The following is a 24688-nucleotide window of genomic DNA, read 5'->3' as shown; positions in this document are numbered from 1 at the left end:
GAGGCAAGGGGGCTGCCTGAAGCCTATAGCGCTCGGGCAGCTCGGCTCTTAAACAGAGCCGAAGAGTCAGGGGAGGAGCAGAGCCGCCGCGGGAGGGGAAGTGCCTGGCCAGCATTTTCCCGGACATGTTCGGCTTTTTGGCAATTCCCCCCGGACGGGGGTTTGAGTGCCGAAAAGCCGGACATGTCCGGGAAAAAGAGGACGTATGGTAACCCTAATTTAAGTGGGCTTTGGATCTGGCCCTAAAAACAGCATGAGGGTAGAGAACTAGCAGCATTGTTGAATTTCATTCTCCCTGGGCTTTACACCAGCCTGCCCAATTGCAGAGTTTGTTACATCAGTCCAAAGCAATAGTTCATGTAACGTCAGTAAGCAGCATGGCTGTGGGCTCTGCCTCTCGAGCCAGTCTGGTTCCTGACCTGCACCAGGAAATGATTTTAATGTAGCTGTCAGTGGAAAATCACTGCACAGCCTTGAGCTGAGTTGGAACCATTTCAGAAGACCCTTGCATTGTAACCAGTGGGTGTTTAACCCACCCAGTGAAAGGTGAGGGAGGGGAGTTGGTACATAAATCCCGCCCAGGACTGATAGGAGAACAGATCCCTAAATATTTGGTGAGTGTGATAATAGTGGTGTCAGCTTCCAACTGGCTGTGGGGGTGTTGCTTATAGCACTACAGGTGTGTGCCTGGCACTCAACACACTCTAAGCTGGAGTGAAACACAGGTGCCTGAAGCTAGAAATTCAGCAGCACAGTGCCACGCTTGCAGAGTTGGCTGCTCCCTAGCTAGCAGGCAATCCCATGGAAGGACAACTCTTCAGTATTTTTCCATTGGTGCAATTGTTTGCTCTTTAATTCTCAGAGACCAGGCAGGGATGCATTCAGCTATTCAGATGCAAATTGCCCACAAAATGATCTTTGCAAAAGCAGACCATGAGCACGAATCAATTCTGTCTCTCAGCTTTTCTCAACACCCCTATTTTTCTCAAATTTCTCTCTCCTCCTTCTCTGTGGGTCCCTCCTTCCTGCCTTCCCAAGCTCTCTGTTAACACTACACCTCTCACTCTCCAGCATTTCCTACTGCCGTCCCTTCCCCTCCAACACCTCCTCTTGCTCTCTCTTTTCTCCTGTTTTCTGCATCTCTTAACAGCCCCCCCCCCTCTTTTTTCTCTTGCCCTTTGCCTCACTCTGTCTCTTTTGATTCCTCTGAGCCCAATCCTGAAGGCAATGGGAATTTTCAGGAGTTCCAAACTGGGTTCTTAAATTCTTTGTGCTTCTAGGTTCCTAAAGGTGCGTGGGTTTCACGTCTGATGCAGAGAACAGTATTATTACTCTCTATATACTGGGTTTGGCAGAGCTGAGCAGGTGCTCTCCTCCAGGGCACTCAATCAAGCAACCTGTCAGCGCTGTAGCAAGGTTTTCTGCATGTCTCTGCTAGACAAAGGGTTCCTCTACGTGACACCTACTGCATGGGACTAGTAAATGTAGCAAGAGAAGAGAATGATTTGTCAACACCGGGGTCTCTGCAGTAGGCCCAGGGGACATTACAAAAGATGAAAAGCACCTAGAGAAACATCACAGAAAGACAGCTCAGGCCTCGGCTACCCACAAATGCTGCACTGGGTTAACTGAATGCCACTTTTTAACCTCTTGAGTTACTCAGGTAAAAGGCTGTGTGGACACTCTTAAACCAGAGTTAATTTGGTTTATTTTAAATTGACTTCTAAGCAAAACTCAAATATGCATAGTTAAAATGAAATCAGAGTGTTCACACCACCTTTTGCATTGGTTCAGAATCCTACCCTAAGTTAAACAGGTACAGCCCTGCATGTAGGCAAACCTTCAAAACTGTTCCACTGCTTTCTCCTTCGGGATCCTCTGTCCACTGCTTCCCTGACCCTTCTGGGCATCTAGCACTTGGAAGCTGCTCTCAGCAGTTCCTCCTTTGCAAAGACATCAGAGAGTCCCCAGTATTCATCCTGGATGCCAGACAGAACAGCAGCAGCAGCAAAAAAACAGGGATCAGTGAAAATGATACACTTCCCAGTCCCTATAATAGAGACAATCACAGAATGGAGCCATTGAGAGGGGAAGAGAGACAGAAAAGGAGATAGGCAGTGGGAGTCTCTCACAAACACTTTCTTTTTACCTCTACCTCCCCCCCACCACCACCCTCCACACCCACACTTTTTATGGTGGAAAGTTTAAAAGAGAAGAAAAGAAAAAACCCTCCTTTCACTTTGGAAGGACCTTTGTCACTTGTTTTGTCAAAACAACCCACTCCCACTCCTTTGGAAGAAAGGCCTCTACGTTTAAAGGCTGATTGATTTGCATGGAAGCTAAATTCCTCCCAGCTCCCCTCTTTCTTTTTCCCTCTCCCTCTTTTCTCGCTCTAATTAGCAATTGCTTTTCCTGTATGGCAGTTCACAAAACCAGAGAGAGAAAGGGAAAGCAGGGAGCTGTGTGAAAGACGGAGGCAGATGGTGTCTTCTTAAGCTTCTCTGTGTGCCGGAGCCACCCTGTTGGCAAATAGCGTACAATGTGTCTAAAGATCACAGTGCAGAGAGATGGCAGAGGGACTCTGGTGGGCTACCCGCCATTCACGGAGCAGCAAGTGGGGAAGCTGAAAGGAGGTGGTGGGAGGGAATTGAGGGGGAGAACGGTTGCTGGGTCAGTGAAGGAGCCCGGAGCTGCAGATGCTTCCCAGCTACCATACAGGAAGTGGGCCACCAGTATGAAAATCAGAGACCACCTCTCTGGGAAGACTCACACAGGTCCTGGTTGGTTAACACATTTTGCCTCTTTAGGGTAAGAACTTATTCAGTAAGTTCACCAGTTGTTAGTGTTCACCATCCAGGGTGAGCAACAATGGTGCAGTGAGCTAGACAGAAAACAAGCAGGAGCGCCGGGGTTTATAACAGAGCGGGCAGCTGCTCGCCCCTAGGTCCCGTAGGTAACCAGGAAGCCAGACACTTACTGACTGCCAAGGCCAGGAGAGAAGCACCCAGCAAAAGGGAGTAAGCAGAGTCAGCACGGGTCAGAGCCCAGGGAGAAGCATCTAGTCCCAGGGTCCAAGATCCCAGCACCAACGTGGATAAGTGGAGAAACAGGCACAAGTACTGAGAAGGACCACAGCAACCTCTCTCTTGTCAGCATGTGTTTGATTTCCTAGTATCAAGGCACCGTGACTGTTGCCCTTGTCTGTCCTCTCCTTCGTGCCATTGTCTCCATATCATTGCCGCTTCTTCTCTCTTCTCCCATTACCCCCTTGGGCTTGCTCCTCTCCACTCCCCACAGCATATCCCTATGGCTGCTTGTGCCCTGGAGAGTTTTTTAAAGCTGCTTCTGGTTGCTTTAATTTACACTCTTTGGATGCCCGTGCTACACAAGCAGTGCTAGGGGAAGCATTCAACTGTCTGTTGAGAACCACTGTGCTCGTCTAGCCACCCTGGGCTACAGCTAAGGGCTGTGTACAGTGGGCTAACAAGGAATGTGTTGGAATTGTAAGCTATTACTTTAAGAGTGAGGGAGGCAGAACAGAGAGCTCTGTAGGGAAGCGTCTGGTCAGAGTCTGTTTGGAAAAAGCCAGCCTAGAGCAAGTGGAGTGAGTTGTGCCATGCTGCCTTCAGGAGCAGCCTGGTTTGTCTCGCTCTGGTTTTGAGTACTGTGTGTTAGCATCCTGGATTCTAAGAATCAAAGTAGTGTTATGTTGCAACCTTCAAACAACAATATTTTATGGGTGTAGTGAACATAACACCCACCAGAACCCACGATTCTGTACCACTTATTCTTCTTTATAGAGGCACTGGCATCTTTTGTGGATATTTGCACTGCTGCACAGAGGCAATAGAAATAGAGGATATTCAAGCCCCATAAAATGGAAAAAGAACGACAAATACATAGCTAGAAAGATCAAAACCAAGGAGTCAAGGCCTGCTTCTCAGAATGAGCAATATTTTGATTGGAAACTCTTGACGTTTCCCTCCTTTGAATGTTGGCAAATTGTTCTAGTGATAATTACAGAATGTCCATATTTATTTCAAAAGAACCAGCAAACTGTCACTTTATAAATCTCACACAGTACTATTGTTTCCATATGTCTGTGATCTATAAATACAGGAAATCAGTAATTATCACCGAGGCCTGTCCTTCGAATGGGAAAGATACACCATGAATAGGAATGGGGCCATTCTTTCATTAAAATTCCACCCGCGGAAACCATCTCCCCCATTATCCCTTTCATGAATCTGGCCCGGAGTGTGAAACAGTGACAAGCAGGAGGGAAAGACAAATGCAAAAAGGAGACAAAGAAAGCAAAGAGAGGTAAACAACACACACAAGAAAAGGCACCAGGGGAGAGAAAAGACTAATAGAACAAGACAGAGAAGAAAGGGAGAGACTACAACCCACAACCAGGACTTTAAAAGGGGGCAAGGAAAGCAGACCCCACCATAGTAATTAATATTCAACCAATGTCTCCAAATCAGCCCTTTGAAATCGATGGAGGTGGGGTGCACAGAGATGCTTGCCTGTAACCGCTTTGAATAATAGACCATAATAAGAAAAGAAAAAGAGAGAGGCTGGTGAGTGGAGAAAGGAATGGCTTGTCGTCAGGGAGAATGACAAGGGGAAACAGACACAGGCCATGAGGCGTGTTCATCACCAACCAGCATTGGGCTAGACTGCACGGTGGCCCACCCCATGCACACAGGAGACATCAGTGGTAGACAGTAGGACCCCACCTCTGGGGGGGGGCACTAGTCCAATTCTCAGCTCAGCCAAAAACGTGGCACATTTCCAATCACAAGCCTGTTTATTGAGACCCAGCTGAAATGGGCCTGGTAAAGTCTTCACGCACATCCAAGCACAGAAGCTCTCTGTCCAGGGAGAAAGGGAAGGCTAGGCTGTGATCCAGAGGATGGGCACTATTAGCAGAAGAGACAGAAAGATGGTTTTCATAACAGCTGATTGCTTGGCTAACGTTTCTCACTTTGGTGCAGCAAGTGGCATGACTTTGAACAGCCTACTTCACAGCCATGAGCTTTTGGCCTGCCCAACCTTGATGGTGAAGGAGGGAGGAAGAGTTTTTAAAAGCTCCACTCCTATGTTTATTCTTTGAAGGTGCTCCTTATGGCTCATAGGTAGCAAAATCTGCAAAATGGCTGTCCGCACAGAACTGGAGACAATCACTCTGTCTTAAACTTGGGGAAGCAATGACAGGGACCTGTGAGATAAGAGTTTTAATCCCGAGGCAGAGGAATGTAACTGGGTATGAAAGGGGAATTAAAAATGAAATAGACAACAGCCACGGATCTGAGCACCAGAGAGCAGCTGTGATCAAGGTCACTGAGAGGAGAATGGGAGGCTGTGATACAATCACTGAATTAGGCTCCAGGTTTTTCCTACTTGGTTCAGAGCGACTCAGTGGGTTTAAACAGTGCGTATTGTTCAACTCTGGGGACTCAGGTTTGTTTCTGGCTTAACCCTTTGGGGGCTGGATCCAGCTCTGGCTGAAGTCAGCAGGAGCCAGTGCAGTGACATGAATGGGGACTGGCACAGCTCTCACTGCTGATAGTCAGTGGAAGGATGATGTGGCGATAGTGAGCCAGCAGGAGTCAGGGAAGGAGCAACACACCAGATCTAGTCCTAGCTAGTGACATCAGTTTCTCATTTTCAGGAGCACTGAAGTTGCCAGGGGGCTGGTAATATAAGCTTCAGGGCACAGTGAGGGAACCCTATCCACACAGCCTATCCTCTGCTAGCACAAGTACATATTACCTATTTGATAGACATTAGCTATGGAGAGTGCATAATGCCATGGGCACAGCTCGAGTGGTGTACTGAATCCCTGCAGTCTCAGCTCAGCCTTGGGGCGCCCTGGGAGCAGAACTCCTATCAGATGCACTAGGCGGGAGCTCCTTCTCACAGTTTGCCCAGGCCTACGGACTCAAGGCAGAAGCTGGTGAGTGAATCAATCACAGGTTGGCTCTGTTACCTTAATAAGCAAGAATGGCATTCTAACTTGTGGTGTTCCAAGATGCCCGATGGAGACATGGTATGGGACTCCCTCCCCTCTAGTCCCACCACAGACAGTGAGATCCAATGGGGCCCACAGAGTCTGTGCCACTGCTGGCACAGAAACTAGGCGTGTGCTATGAGCTCCCAGGTCAGAACAGGTCTTCAGGCAGTCCAAATGGACCAGCTCCCAGGTCACCATGTTTGTGCCTAAGGTCAGGTCTGGTCCCAACACCTGAGAGGGGCCTAGTCAGAAAGAAAAGACAGAAAGGGTTCTCCTGTGTGTCATGCACAATGGGAAATCATCAGAGGGTCACTTTCTTATAACACTGAACAAGGAACTTTATTGTCATAAGAAAAACAATACTATCCTCACAATGAGGGTGCCTCTCTCTGCCTCACAGCAGGGCTCCTGCAGAGAGCCTTCCTCAGCCCCTTCCTGCCAGCATTCCTGCTACTGACTGAAAGAGACAGTGCACATGCCCTGACACTGCTATGCAGCCATGGAGTAAGTTAGGAGACTGGAAGGTTTGGGGCGGTTCCACTCTTCATTTTGCCCTCGATTATTGTTTGCTGTGCATGGTGGAACAGAGCCTGCGCTTGTATGCAACAACAGTTCTGTCACCCTGAGTCACATGGGAAGGAGGAGTATAAACCCAAGCCCCGGAGAGGGGTTTTTGTTTCATACAAATCGCCAGACTGCCCCCACCCCCAAAATGGGAACTAAGGAAGTAAACGGATGTGTACTTCTATAGAAACACTGAAAGCGTCCAGCCTTCAGTAGGAAACATTCTGACTCACACTCCCCCTGGAGTGAGACAGATGTTAGAAAAAGACTCTCCTGTTCTGGCTTGTGAAAGGACCATTGGCATGTATGCGTTAGAAAAGGCCCAGGGGGCCATCGTCCTCTAGAGCAGGGAAACCATGGTGTTGCCTCCATGGGCAGACTGAAATTGGGCCATTCTGTTTGATCCCAGCTTCCCCAATTTTTAAATTGACTAGCCCCAGTGATTTACATTTCCAGCAGTGCTGGGCAGCTAAATCTGTGTGCCATTCTGGGTGACTCTGGCTAAAGCACATCTTCCACAAGTTCTTAACTGCATTACAGCAGGAATTCACCAAGAGAAAAATCAACAGACCCTCTTTCTCTGCCTTGGGAAATGCAAAATAAAAATTCAGTACAGAGCTCCTTTGGTCTTTATACAGCTCCACCCAGCTTATCGAATGCACTGGTACCTGAGGATAACCCTGTTGCAAAGGTCAGAACGGTATGGAAGGATCATTTACTGTACCCTGTGGTCTGTGTGAGTGCTAACTACAATGATATTCACTCAGCAACACAGAACTCTTGCTGTTATTGACTGCTCTGACTACAAGGGAATCATGTCCAGAACCATGTAAAAGCTGCGCTTCTGGCTGGGCAAAGAATTCATTGGGTACTGTAGAATTATTCCCCAGGTTTTAGGTTTAACTTCTTTAAAATTATTCTTTTCCCTGAAAAGACCTTCTAAAAGTGAACCCAGTATAAAGTGACACCATGTTATCTGCTTGAGTTTGCACAGGGCCTGAAACAACAGCTCAGAGAGAATTATGAACTGACCATTGATGACAATGAAGTGTTAACTCTGAAACCTAATTATGACAATCTAAATACTAACATGGTTAACTATTGCATTTATGTTAGCAGAAACATCCAGGTAATGTACTTTTCCCACAATCCCAAACTACATCCCATGTCTATCCATGTGCCATAGAATCATAGGATTGGAAGGGACCTCGAGAAGTCATCTATTCCAGTCCCCTGCACCCAATTGCAGTACTAAGTATTATCTAGACCATCCCTTACAGGTCTTTTTCTAACCTGCTCTTAAAAACCTCCAATGATGGAGATTCCACAACCTCCCTAGGCAATTTATTCCAGTGCTTAACCACCCTCGCAGTTAGGCTACATCTACACTACAGGGGGGAGACGATTTAAGATACGCAAATTCAGCTACATGAATAGCGTAGCTGAATTCGACGTATCGCAGCTGACTTACCCTGCTGTGAGGACCGCGGCAAAATCGACCTCCACGGCTTCCGGTCGACGGCGCTTACTCCCACCTCCGCTGGTGGAGTAAGAGCGTCGATTAGGGGATCGATTGTCGCGTCCCAACGGGACGCGATAAATCGATCCCCGAGAGGTCGATTTCTACCCGCCGATTCAGGCGGGTAGTGTAGACCTAGCCTTAGGAAGTTTTTCTTAAGGACCAACCTAAACTGGCATTGCTGCAATTTATGCCCATTGCTTCTTGTCCTATCCTCAGAGGTTAACAAAAACAATTTACCTCCCTCCTCCTTGTAACAGCCTTTTATGTACTTGAAAACTGTTATCATGTCCCCTCTCAGTCTTCTCTTCTCCAGACTAAACAAACCCAATTTTTTCAATCTTCCTTCATAGGTCATATTTTCTAGACCTTTAATCATTTTTGTTGCTCTTCTCTGGACTTTCTCCAGTTTGTCCACATCTTTCCTGAAATGTGGCGCCCAGAACTGGACACAATACTACAGTTGAGGCCTAATCAGTGGGGAGTAGAGAGGAAGAATTACTTCTTGTGTCTTGCTTATAACACTCCTGCTAATACATCCCAGAGTTATGTTTGTCTTTTTTGCAACAGTGTTACACTGTTGACTCATATTTAGTTTGTGATCTACTGTGACCCCAGATCCCTTTCCGCAGTACTCCTTCCTAGGCAGTCATTTCCCATTTTGTATGTGTGCAACTGATTGTTCCTTCCTAAATGGAGTACTTTGCATTTCTCCTTACTGAATTTCATCCTATTTACTTCAGACCATTTCTCCAGTTTGTCCAGATCATATTGAATTTTAATCCTATCCTCCAAAGCACTTGCAACCCCTCCCAGCGTGGTATCATCCGCAAACTTTATAAGTGGACTCTCAAGACCATTATCTAAATCATTGATGAAGATATTGAACAGAACTGGACCCAGAACTGATCTCTGCGGGACCCCACTCAATATGCCCTTTTAGCATGACTGTGAACCACTGATAGCTTGGCAAACTGTTCCCAGTGAGTAGTTATGCACCCACCTTATAGTAGCTCCATCTAGGTTGTATTTCCCTAGTTTGTTTATGAGAAGGTCATGTGAGACAGTATCAAAAGCCTTCATGAAGTCAAGATATACCATATCTACTGCTTCCTCCCTATCCATGAGGCTTGTTACCCTGTCAAAGAAAGCTATTAGGTTGGTTTGACACGATTTGTTCTTGACAAATCCATGCTTACTGTTACTTATCACCTTATTATCTTCTAGGTGTTCACAAATTGATTGCTTTAATTATTTTCTCCATTATCTTTTCGGATACTGAAGTTAAACTGACTGGTCTATAATTCCCCTCAGCTGTCCTGTACCCAGCTACCAAATCTGCCCACTTCTTTCCTGACCTCTCTGATGCACCAGCCCCTTGACCATACAAAAATCTGCAGGACACTGACGACAGCGAATTATGGCCCAGACTAAAAATCAATTCAATACCAAGTTGAATAACGCAAGGGATACCGCACTGACTAGATTATTCATGTACAGTTCAATAAGAACCCGTAGGTTTTTAATTGACTGGAAGCTTCAGCGGAACCTCCACTCTGCTGCAAAGGCACATTGCAAGCACCGGGGGCGCTATCACAGAGTTTAGGCCCACTTTGCCAGAGTACATGGGCCTGGATCAAGGGTTGCATTTTTTTATGCTGTATGCCAGTTGTCCATGGGGAACCTATACTAGTCCCTCTACAGATTGGAAGGAAATGCTGTGCAGGTGCCTGCCTGCCAAAGCGACACATTACTAAATGAAGTGAAAGCAGAAATCACCCAGATGGCCTGCAAGACAAATCTAAAATAGCCACTAAAATAAATAAATAACCAACCCCACTCCTGTTCTCATCCCAGTGCCTCAGAGGTAATGACCCAGATCTCACTGACCCGAAAACACACTGCTAATCTCCCAGCGACTGGCAATCCCCCGATGAAGACTGCGCTCTGTCTGCGCCTTTCACTTGGGGGCTCTGAGCGAGTGGCTAAGTGCTGATAAAAGCTGGTATTAATGGCTCCCTAAGTGCCCCCTAAGCTCGGCTGTCAGCATGAAGCAGCTCTGGTCTAATAGCCCCACGATATCTGCAGCTTTTGTTCTGGGGTGGGGAGCGGGGGATGGGGAGAGGGACCTAAACAATACAAGCCTATTTCTCCATTGCAGTGGAATTAGGCCCATTTTCTCAGCCTTAACATCCCAGGAATTTTTAGTGACAATTCCCCCAGGATTATTAAGTGGCTCATCTCAGCAGCTCAGGTTGACGAAGGCTTTGCACAGATGTCAGAATCCATGGCCCTCCTGGGAGTTTGCAAGGAGGAGAATTTGCTGGATATGCAGATGGTTCTGCTGCGTGCAGAGGGCTCGATTCTGCTCTCAGTTACACCAGCGTGTATCAGGAGCGACTCTATGGAAGTCAGTGGAGCACACTGATCTAAAACCAGCACGTAAGACAGACCAGCATCATAGGGTTGCCAAGTGTCTGAGTTTTATGGCAAATCTCAGTGATAGTTGATGCTTTCCTGAAAGCCCCAGCTCCTGGAGTCCTGTGATAACATTAGAACCCAGCTTTCATTTCAAACCAGAGCAAGTTTCTAGCCCTCAGGGTTGCACAAAACACATGACTCCTAAAGACTCAAAACCCAGAAAGTAAATAAAAAGACCCAGGCGTTATTATTTTAAAATCTCATGATTTTTAAGCAAATCTCACGATCTGGGGAGGGACGAGGGGTGAGGCTGAGTCATGATTTTGACCACTTGAGATGGTCAGGCTCTTTAACACCACTGCGGTCACCAAGGCTAGAGGCATGACATCTACAAATATGTATCTGGGCTTGACCAATCAGTGAGCAACAAACCAGGATATGTGGAAGTTATACTACACACCTCATGATAAAGGCTTGAAGCTTTCAGTTACTATGACTTATTTGTATTAGAGCAGCACCTAGGAGCCCCCGTCACAGACAAGGACCCCAATGTGGTAGGTGCTGAACAAACCACAGTTCACCTAGGGCAGGACCGTCACCTGCCCTTAGAACAGTGTGCCGGGGAGTAGGAACACAAGACATCTCCTTTGCGCCCTGTACTGACTGCCCAAAACAGCTGCAGCACCAGGAGAGCAGCTTTCGCGGGGCAGCCACTCCCCTCCCATACTGGTTGGTAAGGAAGCCTTAGCCCCTTTCCTCCAACATGCCAGCCAGGGAAGCTCAGCTGCTGCAGAGAGAGAAGCAAGTCACACTGGTCTATACCGATAGACACATATTGTAATTTAACACAGCTGCATTACCCCAGGGGCAGTCCAGGGAGCTAATTGTGACTCTGAGAGTTACCAATCACTCTGTGGTTGGTTGCTCTCTCCCTGGGTCCGAAGGGTAAGTAATCTGCAACTGACCTATAGCAGTGAAGTCCAATATATGCTTATAATGCAAGTTACATTGCAATCTACCCTATAGGGGCATCACAAGGAATTGGGCCCATTACTATGCAGTCTGAAAATCAGTAAGTACATCAGCAAAAGCATGTCAGGGCTGACTGGCCAAAAGTAGCCTTCATGGAGGGCAGATGTATCATGGGTTGGACCAGATCCTCCGCTGATGTCAATCTGCACTGCTGCACTGAACTACAAGGGGCTACACCAATTTACACCAGCAGAGGATCGGGAGAGGAGCAGGGGAACAAAGGAGTGAGCTGTAACTCTCAGAGTCACAATTAGTTCCCAGCCTTGCCCCTGGGACAGGGTAGCTCAATTAAACTCTGTGTCCACCTGGCTTCCTCTGGAGGACCATCTGCAAGGAGATGCAGACTCAATTCACACATACCATTCATTGGCTAAAGCAGTTGGACAGGAAATTATCCATGGCTTGGGAACCCTGGTATTGTCCATCTGCTATGGATGTGTCACGCCTTGGTCCCTACCAGTAGGGTGAGTCTACATGACCCACACTATGCCATCTGCTCCGATTTGCCTTGAGTCCTGATGAAACAAAACAATTTAAAGAAACAGACATGGTATATGGTGTAGACGAGCTGTTAAGACCCTGAAGTCCAACCTCAGACCAGATTTTAATAGTAAGCAGTCAGTGTTCTAAGAGAGCACCCATTCAATAGAATGCCTGAGTTTGTTTCTGTCTTTTATTTCCCTTTCTACAAATCTTGATAATGTTTTTCTGCTCCCCCACTGACATTTGGGAAGGTCCTTTGGTCACTGAAGTAGGGGGTTTGGAGAACTACTTGGTGGGTGCCTAACCACGAGGCTCAAGAATCATTCTCACTCTCTCCCTGTGGCTCAGTGTCTCCTTAATTATTTATTGACTAAGGGAACCCCCACACCAGAATTTTTTGCCTGGATGAAAAACTATGAGAGAACCAAGCCTGGTTATATTTTCTGCACCTTTTTAGGATATATGGAATCACAGCTCTTTTAAAATAGGAAGAATTAATTAAGGAAAACAGCTACAACTACAGACACATGCACACAAGTCCCTACACAGCTTGAGTCCCAGCTTTGTCCTCCTTGTTTACCCAAGGCCACACTGTGGCTGGACCTCTATTCAGCTCATAGAGCCATCTAGTGGCTGAATAATCTATTGCAAATAAACACACCATTACATACCCAGTACTGCCAACCCCAAAAGTTCAAAAATCGTGTCAGCCCTGGCCCTCCTGCCATAAGAGAAGAAGAGTATTTTCTAAAAGATTTTGTCATGGGTTTTGACCTGGCTTTCAATGTTGAACTCCCCCTGCCTCTTCCCCTCCCCCCACACCCCTGAGTGTGTCTGACTATTACAGTGTTGCCCATTCTCCCCAATGTTCCCAGAGCAGGAATTCTTCAGGGACTCGGACTGCTGCCTGATGGCATGGGCCTTCCACCTTCTCCCCAGCCCTCAACAATCTAATTCATTAACTCTGTGACCCCCCACCCTATATCTGCCACTCCCCCAGCCCAACAATTAATTATGCACCACTCCAGCCCCCACATCAAATTTATCTCCACAGACACACATCTGTCCCTTGTCAGTCATCACCTCTCTGCTCCTCCTGCAGATTCAGAGCTTCTTCTCTTCCCTTCCTGGACTGACCCATTGCTCACAAGAGAGGAGGGCAGAGGAACTGCTGGGCTCTTTCTGCTCCCTGTTCCCCCTTCCCCTCCTATGGAATTCTCCTTCCTCCACTATTTAAAAACTCCTCGGCTCCTAGGGTTGGGGCGGGGCATTCTGCCTGCCTTCTGCAGCAGCTCTGATTGGCTGTTCTTCTCCAGGAAGGTGAAAAAGTGGGGAAGGCAACCAATCAGAGTGGGCTATCCCTTGGAGAAGTCCAAAAATCATACGAGTGCTGGAGCTTTTAGCATCATTATACAACTAGCGCCAGTGATTTCTCACAATGAAATCCCGAGAGTTGGCAATCCTGCATACAGTACGTTGATCAGTCCTCAACATCTTCATTAAACACAGCCACAGTCCTCGGAGGCCAAGGTTACACAATTTCTATGAAGAATCTGGATGAGCTTGGTGCATTTCCTGATGTTGCATGTTGTCGGCCTACAGCAGGGAGTTGACTGAAGCTTCAAAACAGCCGTGGCTGACTTTAGCATAAAACAAAGAGATTTAATGCAAACATCTGAATTTCTAGGCTTGATGGTGTCAGGGTTCCCCAATGGCCAACACTTGAAAATCCTCCCCTCTCAGCATCCTGAAATGAACTGCTATAAATAACAGTGTAATTTGGGAGGAAAGAATATGAGTAAATCTACAGAAAAAACAGAGTACAATTTTGGAAATATTAATAAAAACCTCAAAAAGAGGACATCAAAAGAAACAAGCATGATTTCTGTATTTCTAAAACCAGCCCCGCGGAGGACTCCAGCAGGCGGTATCAAATTGACAGCCTGGATGGCAGAACCCAGAAAAAAGAGAAAAGTTCCAATTAACAGGTAGAATCAGAGTGCTGTTCCCAGAGTTTCATTTAAATCAGAACCAATCAAGGATTGTTCTGGTTCCTGCAGCTTCGCTCAGGAAATAATGAGAGAGATGAAAGAGGCCCAGCCAGCTAATGCAGTCCTGCATAGCCCTTTGAAGCTGGGAAATCACAAACATCACTTCGGAGATTTTCCGTTCATGCGGCAGCTGTTGCACAGGCTTCTTCAAGAGAACGATCTGCTGCTTGATTTCCTTTAGTGCAGCCCCTGCCTGAGCGCTAACAAACGATCATCAGTCACACATGCAATGTGTTTTATAACAACAACAAGACGGAGCAATTTGAAGGACACCATCAAGTGGGTAGGCCTTAACTCTGGCCTTAACAGTCTGGATCGAAACTGTTCTCCATTCTAAATCCTTCATTCTTACTCCATGGGAGAGAATTAAGAAAGCAAACGATAGCTGCTATTTTTGGTCAAACACATCCCACCAGTCCCACGGGATTTGTAGCAGGATTTTGACTGACTCTGTTCCCACGATTGTGCTGACATCACTGATGCTGCTGGACAAACAAGGGAGTAAAACCCAAAGGGAGGGGTGCAGATCTGTGCTGACTGATTAAAAGACCATTGCAGTTGACAGGCATCTTTCCAGAGACTCTCTGGGCTTGGGTGCCAATCCCAGAAGCACCCAGGAATGAAACTGATTTGCCAAACGGAAACTGGGGAATATGGAGAGTGCAAGTAACTTTGGTTTCAAGCTCTCACAAAGGTATTAAAAATAGAATAAAAATAAATGCTATTTTTAAAGCCCCATACAGCTTTAAAACGAAAAGAAAAAATAGCCAACATTCTATTTTGTAGCTGGAATTTTTCTCACTGAATGTCTTGTTCTCAGGTTTCTGTCCACTTTGGAAAAGACTCCATTGAACACCTCCTATGCTCTGGAATAACACCTACCCAGGACAGAGCTCTGCTAGAAACACACCACCGCTGATTTCAGGTCAGCCTAGATGAAGGGGAAAGGCAGCCTGGCATCCACCATGCGCCTAAAGATTCCAAAGGAGTTTGGAGCATTTCACTCAACTACCTAGGTGAACCCCTGATTAAAAGCAGATGATTCTCCACCTTAGTAAGGGAAGGAGAAAGATATAAGCCACATTTATTGGATGTCTAGCAGGCTTTCCGCTCAATTTCCCCTTGTCACATTGCCACCAAGGACTGCACACATATCTAGAATCACCAGTTACGTGTTTCTGACCCCAAAACACTCGTTCACGTGCAAATGCATTAGCTCACACATTTGCACAAACAAAAGCTCCTCCCCAAAACAGTGGGGTGAACAAAAGCTGGTCTCACAGTTGTTAGAGGAAAGAGAACAAACAAGGATACGAACACGACTGAATTGAACTCCACGTCAGATTTAGCTGACAGGGCCCTGAATGTATTTCCCCACTAGATGCTCTCCCAGGACACTACAGACTCGTGCCTAGTGTGAGGTCAGTTAACACTCCTGCATTGTTGGGGTTATTTATGCACCGCGTGCCCAGCTGGTCTATAAATGTGCCACAGTTCATTTTCAACTATTTCCTATGGGGTAGGGTGGGAGGGAGAGTCCTGTGATGGCATTTGCCATCTCCGTCAGTTGCAGGCCAATGACCTTAGACCTCCTGATGCCAAGCATGGGCAGAGCTGGGATGGGCAAAGTGGTATCTACTTCACAATGCTCAGATCCCTGACAATCCCTGAGGGCACCACTGAAGCCCCTCAATGGTAGAATAGGCGCTGGCCAACCTCAGCTGGCTTTGGGGCATCCCCTTTGTTAGCAAAGCAAAGCATCATGAAACAATACCCAGGCTGAGCAGAGTCTTACCTTTGCAGACCACATTGTTCTCAGCCTCGTAGCCGGCCTTGCAAGTGCAGCGGCCAATGGGAACCATCCACTCCCCATCACCATTGCAGTACAGCTTAATGGGCACATCCACCTCCTCGGCATTGGGAATGCAGGTGCCACGTGCAATCACCAGAGAGGTGCTCTCTGCCCCAGTCATGGTCTCTGGGAAGATGGCAAAGTTCTGCACCACGCTTGGGCACTTCTTGAAGAAAACCCTGACCGAGAGCAGTGACATGCAAGCCCCATAGTCCTGGAAGGCGAGGTAAAAACCATTGCGGGTGAGTGGTCCGAAGCTCCTCACCTCGGTGTTCACCTTCATCAACCGGCCCCCAAAGTCTACCTGAGAGAAGCTCTCATCAGCAGCAATTGTGTCCACTTTGAGGTAGGGCGCCTCCGTCCAGAAGGCCGACTTCTTGGTGGCAATGATAGAGTCCGTCTCGTAGTAGTACAGGTTGAAGGTTTCCTTGCAGGAGCCAGGGACATTGGGGAGGCTGCTGCAGTCCCGCACAGTGAAGCGCATCTCGGTGTAGATGCGGTGAGCGCCCCGTCTGTTTATGAACGTGGTGAGGAGCCAGTTGTTCTGATTGGGTTCGAAGACATTGCACACCTGGTAAGTGCGGATGGTGTTCAGGTTCTCATCATAGCCGCTGACTTCTTCCCACTGGACAGAATTAACACAGGAGAGGAAACAGGCAATGAGAAGGGTTCAGCAAAACCAGCACAGCGATGACACTTTAACCTATTGGCCCATTAATCACTGCCGCATGCGGGGAGTTAGTGACATAGAGGGTGAGAGAAAATCATGATTAGGGCTCAGGATTTATGGAATCAGCAAATACAAAGCAAAACCACCAGTCCAAAAGCAGAAGAAGAGAAACTGCCCCAGCTACACACACACACGCATGCTCAGGTACCGTGATGCTTTTCACATTCATAATAAAAAATAATACTAATAGCACTTGTAATCAGTAGATCTCAAAGCGTTTTACAAAGGAGGAGGTCAGTGTCATTATCCCCATTTTACAGATGGGGAAACTGAGGTACACTGAGGTGCTGTGACATTTCCAAGGTCACCCAGCAGGTCAATGGCAGAGATGGGAATAGCACCCAAATTGCCTGGATCCCAGGCCAGTGCTCTAACCACTGACTCATTGTCTCCTATTCATTTCTTGTCCCCATTCTCATCCCCAAGCCTCTTCCCAACACTTCAAGATAGTGCAATGCTGCATCATCTCGTCACTTTGAGACATTGTCACGATGACTGGCAAAGCTTATGAGCAATTTTTAACCATGGAAGGGCAGAGCTATGTGGATGAAGCTTCCAGAAATCTTGCTCGCACTATGTCTCTAAGCCAGAGGTTTTCAGATTGAGGACAACTTGCTGGTGATCTGCAGAGAGCTGGTTGGTTGCATGGTGCTGCTCTCTTCCTCATTTCCAGCTGCTAAATTGCATGAAGACATAGTCAAAGACAATATAAAATGACTTTTCCATGTGAGTGATTGCTCTAGTTGCCACAGGGATGTTACATGTGCATAAATGGGAGGAAAGATGATCCATATACACTCATGAGTGGAAGGGAAAATGGTATATAAGAATATTTCTCTATTAAGATGTAGTCAGCATGTGGCTCTGAAAAAATGTGAGACATCATGCTCTAGGCGGTGCTATCAGATTCTCACTTTCATGAGTAACAAAATCAGCAAAACAGAGACTGAGAATGCAGATTTGCAATTGGATATGATTTCAACTAAGGGGCAGCAGCTAACTGTAAATAGTTGTGATGACATGAGAGTCCTACAGACAGATTTATAACCATATAATCCATTCATTTATAACCATATAATCCATTAATTTTAACTAGTCTGTGTTTACAGTCTCTTTATTAGTAACAGCGTTATTCACGCAGCAGTCTTTATGTGCTACAGTGGATGCGATGCATAATTCCTAGGAGTGCCAGTGTCATATGTCTATGTATGGCAAACTTTTTGTGTGTACAACGTAAAATGCTTGAGGGTCCTTATATGTGCTGATGTTAACATACTGACAGGGAAGCAGGAGGTTATAAAACAATATGCTGCCTCTTTGCAACATCAGAATGTTATCACAGATTTTGTTCCCTTGTGCTTCCTTTTAAATAGTCTGATAAATATTTTCGTCCACATTTCCACTAATAAATTGGAGTTCTGGTGTAAGATCTGGAGTACCAGTGTATTCGTACAAGATCTTGTAAGAATACACACATCCGCTGGGCACTTTGGACAATTTTACCCCAGTTCAAACTGTGCTCAAGCTTATGAGAGCTAACAGGATCACAGCTGAAGGTGGCCTGGCTGCATTGTGACTAATTGTTGTTAACCAAACAAGGAACAGATGGTGGCAAACAACCCCACCTGATCGTGTCTTCTCTCCCCGCATCCTATTCCCGAATATGCCATGAAAGCTGTACAAAGATATTACTTCTCTGCATTCAACAAGATGTCATTTTGACAGAACCCAGTGTTTTCTTGTTATCATTACAGAACACAGTTGAAGGGTACTTGACGTCATTCTGGCTTACTGGTTCAGGAGGTTTATCATTCCATTTTTGGGCTTTGCATGATGGACCAGAATCCAGTTAATTTCAGACAATTGTCTGTCTATCTTTTAGCAGTTATCTGGCCATGAAGCATCAGCTCCAGGAGTTTTTCTGACCTATGCAAACTCCCTGAGAAACATCCAGTCCTTCCAATTTGTCATCACCTACACGCTCGTATGTCACTGCCTGCCTGGTTTGCATGTTAGTCATAGGCCTGTACCAACATTCATTCTAGATGTCAAGCTCTGGTTCTAACTCCATTTCCATAGACGACTCCCTACCACACCACTTCCCAGGGTGCTTGGATCCTGAGCAGTGCTGCAAAATTCAGATGTGGATTGTGAATCCCCCAAAGTTCATGGATTTTCACTAGCCCGAAGGATATTGACTGCAAAAGCAGCTGCAAGGGAGAGCAGGCTAAATACGCCCCGTGCCAGCAATGATCACTCAGACACGCTGCAGGGGCAGGAGCCCATAAGCAAATCCCAAGAGCAGCCTACCACAGGAGGATCTAGGCAACTGCAGCTGGGACACACCTCACTGTAACTCTCTCAGGAGTCCTTCCTATTCCAGCATTCCCTCTGCTAGTGAGCTGTCTGTGTGAGGAAGGGAGAGTGGTTGGGAGGTACAGGGAGAGTGGGGCTGCCAGTGTATTGGGGTGAGGCAGAGAAAACGGGGTGGGTTAGGCCAGCTTAAAACTAGCCAAGAGGCAAGATACCAGACTGGGAATCAATCGTAGGGAAAAGTTCAAATCAAGGGGTGGGCAGAGGTGGGATCTACTCGGGAGGGATATGCAAGGGCTGCAGATGGATTCCGCAAGGTTGGGGGAAGGGTGCAGAGCAGATATGTGTGGGGGAGAGGACTAAAGTAAGGTTAATGTGCAGAGGTTAATTCAAAAGAGAAGATGAGTTCCCTTCACACATTCCTTGGCCTCGATGATAAGCAAGCTTCCCTCCCCTTGCACAGCCACACAGGGGCCGCTCACAACTACTGGGCTCTGGGAAGAGTAACTGCTAAGGAGCTGGATGATGCATCGGGATAGGGGGGCACGGTGAACATGACCCTGTCTCCTCCCACCCCTCCAAGTAGCAGCTGCAGCAGAGATTATGAGGCACATTCTCTCAGGTGCTCTTCCTAGTTTAGGTCAGTTCCGCACTGCCCCTATGCAGAGCCATGGCTTAAATGCCCTTAGATTGCAAGCTCTTTGGAGCTGCAGGACCCTGTCTCAGCATGTCTGGAAAGGTTTCAGCACGTTTTGAGCATTACAGCAATACTAAATATGAGGATGAGAAAATCCTCATTCAGGGATTGTTCCACTTGAGATCGGCGCTATTTTCCCAACCCTCAGAAGGCTAGGTTTGGGCTTAGCTCTGCTCCTCAGTGGAAAGGGAAAGAGGCAAGTGGTGAATCAGGGAATGGGGTCTGGGTGCAGGGCCGGCTCCAGGTACCAGCTTGCCAAGCAGCTGCTTGGGGCGGCCACTCCGGAGAGGGGCGACACGTCCAGCTGTTCGGCGGCAATTCAGCAGATGGTCCCTCACTCCCGCTCCGAGCGAAGGACCTTCCTCCGAATTGCCGCCGCAGATCGCGATCGTGGCTTTTTTTTTTTTGGTGCCACTTGGGGCGGCAAAAACCTTGGAGCCGGCCCTGTCTGGGTGGCAGAGCCAGGCGTGTGTGGGAATATGAGTCTGCAGAGCACCAGGGCGCATGTGGGGGGGGAGGTGGTCTCTGCAAATTCAGGTGCAGGAAAGAACTTGCTTCTCGCATGCAGCCACACATGCTGGGGAATTTGCTTCTCCAACAGAGCCCCATGCATGAGGTCCAGACCATTGCTGGATCCCACTGACATGAATGGCATCCTGTTCACACAGCTGTCTAGGCTTTGCAGAAGCGAAGGAGGGAGCAGGTAGCTGCGACAGAGGCCACACGATTTAGAAACTCTATCTGGAAGAGGCTCCAGCAGTTCATGGAGCCCGCCCTTCCCCTCTGCTCTGCCAGGCCTGTGAGTAGGCACCGAACAGCACCAGCTCCTGCCTGGGGAGTATCCCTGTGGCCTTTGTAACAGCTGTGTCTGTTGTTGCCACTATAACAGCCACAAATTCATTGTTTCGACAAGATCCTTTTAAATAATTCAGGGCGTTGGGGATTAAGTCAGTGCTCTTCCCTGTCTCTGCTGAGCTTTAAAACCCTTCCAGCTGGGAGACCTAAAGAGAGTATAATGGACTGTTCCACCTCCTGGCTCCCCTCCCCGGGCCCTCCCTCTCCCCATTCCAGGAGCCAACTCAACAACAACAACAACAACAGCGCAAAGCAAAGAAAAACCGGGGAAAGAGCTTGGCCGGTAACCATAGCAGCAAGAGCCTTGCTATTCAGCTGTCATTATTCCGATGGCTCACACATGTGATTATCCAAAGCTGTCAGCTGAATGCAGTCTGTCATTCTTGCCCTGAATGGATCGTGTAGAAACAAGTCAAGGGAGTGGCCAGCGGCTGTTTCTGTGCACTGGAGGCGCTCTTCACAGCATCTTGGTGCCAACACATGCCAACAAGCTTATTCTAGAGGGATCACTTCCCCTCTGGGGATTTCCCCCACTTTGAAAATCCCTCCGTCCTTCCTGCTCCAGGCACCATAACCTATGCTACCAGGGACTCAAATTTGTCCCTTATCATTTTAGTGGGGATTCGTACATGCTTCATGAGCTGAAACATCCTGGCAGCTCCTGCCATTAGAAATAAATTCACCTTCTGGTATAAAATACAGGTATGGTACTTGTGCCACGTTATCATGTGGTAATGCTGCAAATAACTTGTGGCCATGCATAAAACATTTAAAGAACGACTAGAGTACGGCAGATCTATATTGTACACATAGTATATCTACACTGGTCTATCTACCTACAGAAAAATCCTGCTCCATTCAGCTACCTCTTAAACACAACGGGCCAGACCCTCAGCTAGTATAAATCAAAGTAGCCCAAGGCAACAGACTTCAACTTACATCAGCTGAGGATCCGGCCTAAAACTGGTAATCATAGATACGTCTTATGGTTGCTTTGCATAGTAATACCTACACTGTAGTTTTAAGCCTGTGACAACCTTGTTTCTAATACAACCTGTGTAAAGCCAGTCTTAAGGGCATGTCCAGGAATGAAGACTTGCAGCTAATCGGGTTGATGTGTGTGGCTCTGGTAGTGAGAGCTAGTGGAGTTCTAGGGAAGAGCCGTCGCCAGGCCAGCATCAGAAGACACCAGCGTGATGCAGGGAGAGTAACTCACTTGGTCTGCACGGAAAGGAGGCACAAACAATCCCTGGGGACAGGAAGGAGGAAGAGATGGCAAGAGCTTTTTGGAAGCAGCAGCGAGAGCTTGGGAGCATGAAGAAGGAGCAGGAAAGAGAGCGTTGGGGAGAGCAATGGACATTCACATCTTTATCTGAGCCATTAGAGATGGAAAGAAACATACAAAGTCATCCAGTGAATGCAAGTCGGTTCCCCGCAGTACCATGGGGAGGAAGTGGTGTGGAGGATGGGACTGAAAAGAACTTTTGGGAGAAGAGTTGAGAGCTGGCCAAGCAAGTGACTCGGATCTACATACTGTTCTGCTTACTCCTGTACCACCCAAATGAAACATCTAGCGTCAATGGGCAACATTTGGCAATATATGTTCTCTGCTCTCTCCACCCTGGCCCCAGCTCTGTTTTCTCTCTCTTCTCTACCCATCTGTCTATCAATACCTATATCCATCTGTCTAGATCAGAAGTTCTCAAACTGGGGGGCAGGCCTCCCTGGGGGGGAGGGAGGCCAGAATGTATTGGGGGGGGGATATGAGAAGCTTTAAGAAGGGTGGGGGGAATCTTACTGTGTACATTTTACACACAGCAGTGAATAACTAGCAACGCTCATTCCTCCAGACCTATCAGGCCCTCAGATGGTGCTGTGCATTTTGACAAATTCCTGGTAAGCCTGCATAGCATTATACAGAGCTGTTGCCATCTATATGTTAACCTGTTAGCTACAACACAGTGTGCACATTTAATTGTGAGCCTGGACCACAATCGCCATTTTGCTTTTGCTCTTATTACAATGGATCGTTGGCTCATTTGTGCAACAGGAAAAAAAGCTCAAGTCAAAAACCAAGAAACCAAAACTGATTCAAGTGAAGCACCACCACCGGATGTATATGTTTATGTATTTGTGTTGCCGGGTGTACATTACTACAGACTCAAAGAAGGGGGGCACTATGTAATAAGTTTGAGAACCATTGGTCTAGCTATCTGTTCTGTTTACTCTCTTAGTCAATTCTCTCTTCTCTATAGCCCCTGTCTGTGTATTGTATCTGTAAGTCTATCCATATGTTTGTCTCTCTATATATGTCATTTTTACCTATCCACTTGTTCTGTCTTTCGTCTACATGCAAGTATCTGTTTACCATCCACTTAGTTATCTGTCTATATATCTCCTGTCAGTTCGTCTGAGGGAAAACTCTGTTTCATGTCAATAACTTCTTTCCAGTATTGAGTTGTGCAGGGAAGTTTTGTACAGAGAAGGCAGATCAGGCACTTCTATTAACCATGTCGCAAAACACAAAGAAAAGGGATATTCCATGGAACCAAAAAGGTGGCAAATCAAAAAGGATACAAGGAAATACCATTTCACACAATGCACAGTTCGCCTCTGCAATTCATTGCCACAAAGAGAGTCCAGGAGCTTAGCAGGATCCCAAAAGAGGTCTGAACACTCAGATGGCTAAAAACAATAGCCAGAGCTAAAACAAGTATTAAAAATAAACCCAAGAATTTTAGAAGGGACATCAGTCCCCATGCTCTGAAGTATACGCCAGCCCCCCACGGATGGTGTTAGAAGAAACTTTCCCTGAAGGCAGGTTATTCCCTAACTGCCCTTTGCAGGGTTCTTGCACCTTCCTCTGAAGCAGCTGGTGCTGATCATTGCTGGAGAAAGGACATTGGATGACATGCAGGGGGCTGGAACAATTTTTACAGTGTGTGCACGGGGGTTGAGCACCATTGAACCAAACTGTAAATCCCGTATATGATGGAAACCACTTCAAGCCCAGGGCTGCAGGACCTACGATGACATGGCTCTCGGATCTGATCCCGCCTGGCTGCTCCTATGTTCCTGCATCATTTGCCACCCCCACACTCTCTACATTCTTCACCAGCTTTCTTCTATCTTTTCCAAATACAGAAGGGGCTCAACTGTGTGTGAAGTGGCTTTGTTAAAGGTGCCAAGTGATGCCCCTCAAGACTGAAACCCATAGGCTTAAAGCACATACCCCACACTCTCCACTGGGCTTAAAGATCCAAGAATCCAAGGGAACCACTTTTAAAGGATAAGCAGACACCCAAGCTGTGTGCGTCCCACTGGGCTGCTGCTGTGAGAAACAGATAAGCAATGCCTCTTCTAGCCACACCAGCACATGCTCCTTGCCTTTCCTCTTGATTCTCAGCTGGACAGGATAAACGGAAGCCATTTTTGTCCCAACTGCTCCTTAGCATAGCTGAGAGATAGGGCTGCTTGAATTTGCATTTGCTGTTGAACTTCTTTTTAGATAGAATATTGGGTTCTGACTAAATGCATGTCTTCATGGAAAGTACCTGCTTTCCTTGAACATTTTCAATTTTTCCATTTGCAAACCAAAAATCTGAAAACCAAATGTGAGTGGTTGGCCAGAATATATTTCTTTTCTACAGGTTTTAGCCATACAATTTAGATTTTCATCCAAAAAGTTTGTTTTCGGTTACCTAACATTGAAAATTTTTGGTTTTGGGGGTTTTAATGAAAACAAAAAAATATATATATTCAATTTTTGTCAAGCTTTTCTGGCGAAAACCAAACCATTTTCCAACCAATTCCTCTGAAGTCATGGGCAAAACTCTCATTGACTTCAATGGGACAATAATTTCACCCATAGCAATCAGGCTGTGAGAAAGAGCTGTAGCTGCATACATGAGTTATGAGGTCATAAGTCAATATAGTTTACAATATTCTGGATAACTCTTATCTGGATACATTTTATTACTGCTGTGCAGACGTCCAGCACCTGCATTGGCCAGGAAATTGCACAAACCTGCTTTAGGCATATTTATTGAGAGCTGTTAAGCTGAACAAAAGACTAAGATTGTGCTGTTACAAGAGGATACTTAAAGAATATTGCTTAAATGTTCAAGTAGGCATGGGAACAGGAGGATACAC

At 46.8% G+C, this 24688-nt stretch overlaps 1 protein-coding gene across 8 annotated transcripts in view; it reads right to left on the bottom strand.

Annotated features, from left to right (window-relative positions):
- The window catches only part of EPHB1 (EPH receptor B1), a 357291-nt gene that overhangs the window by 234712 nt on the left and 97891 nt on the right, over nt 1–24688 (bottom strand). For all 8 annotated transcript variants that reach the window (XR_004647021.1, XR_004647020.1, XR_004647024.1 and 5 more), the window contains exon 3: nt 15885–16566. Coding sequence is in view for 3 of the 8 variants with exons in the window: in XM_034780745.1 (XP_034636636.1) it covers nt 15885–16566 (682 nt within the window). In the remaining 5 variants the exon portion in view is untranslated. The remainder of the gene's footprint in view (nt 1–15884; nt 16567–24688) is intronic.

The sequence above is a fragment of the Trachemys scripta genome, chromosome 9, assembly GCF_013100865.1.
Source record: "Trachemys scripta elegans isolate TJP31775 chromosome 9, CAS_Tse_1.0, whole genome shotgun sequence".
Taxonomy (NCBI): Eukaryota; Metazoa; Chordata; order Testudines; family Emydidae; genus Trachemys; species Trachemys scripta.
This window is presented reverse-complemented; position numbering and strand designations above follow the sequence as displayed.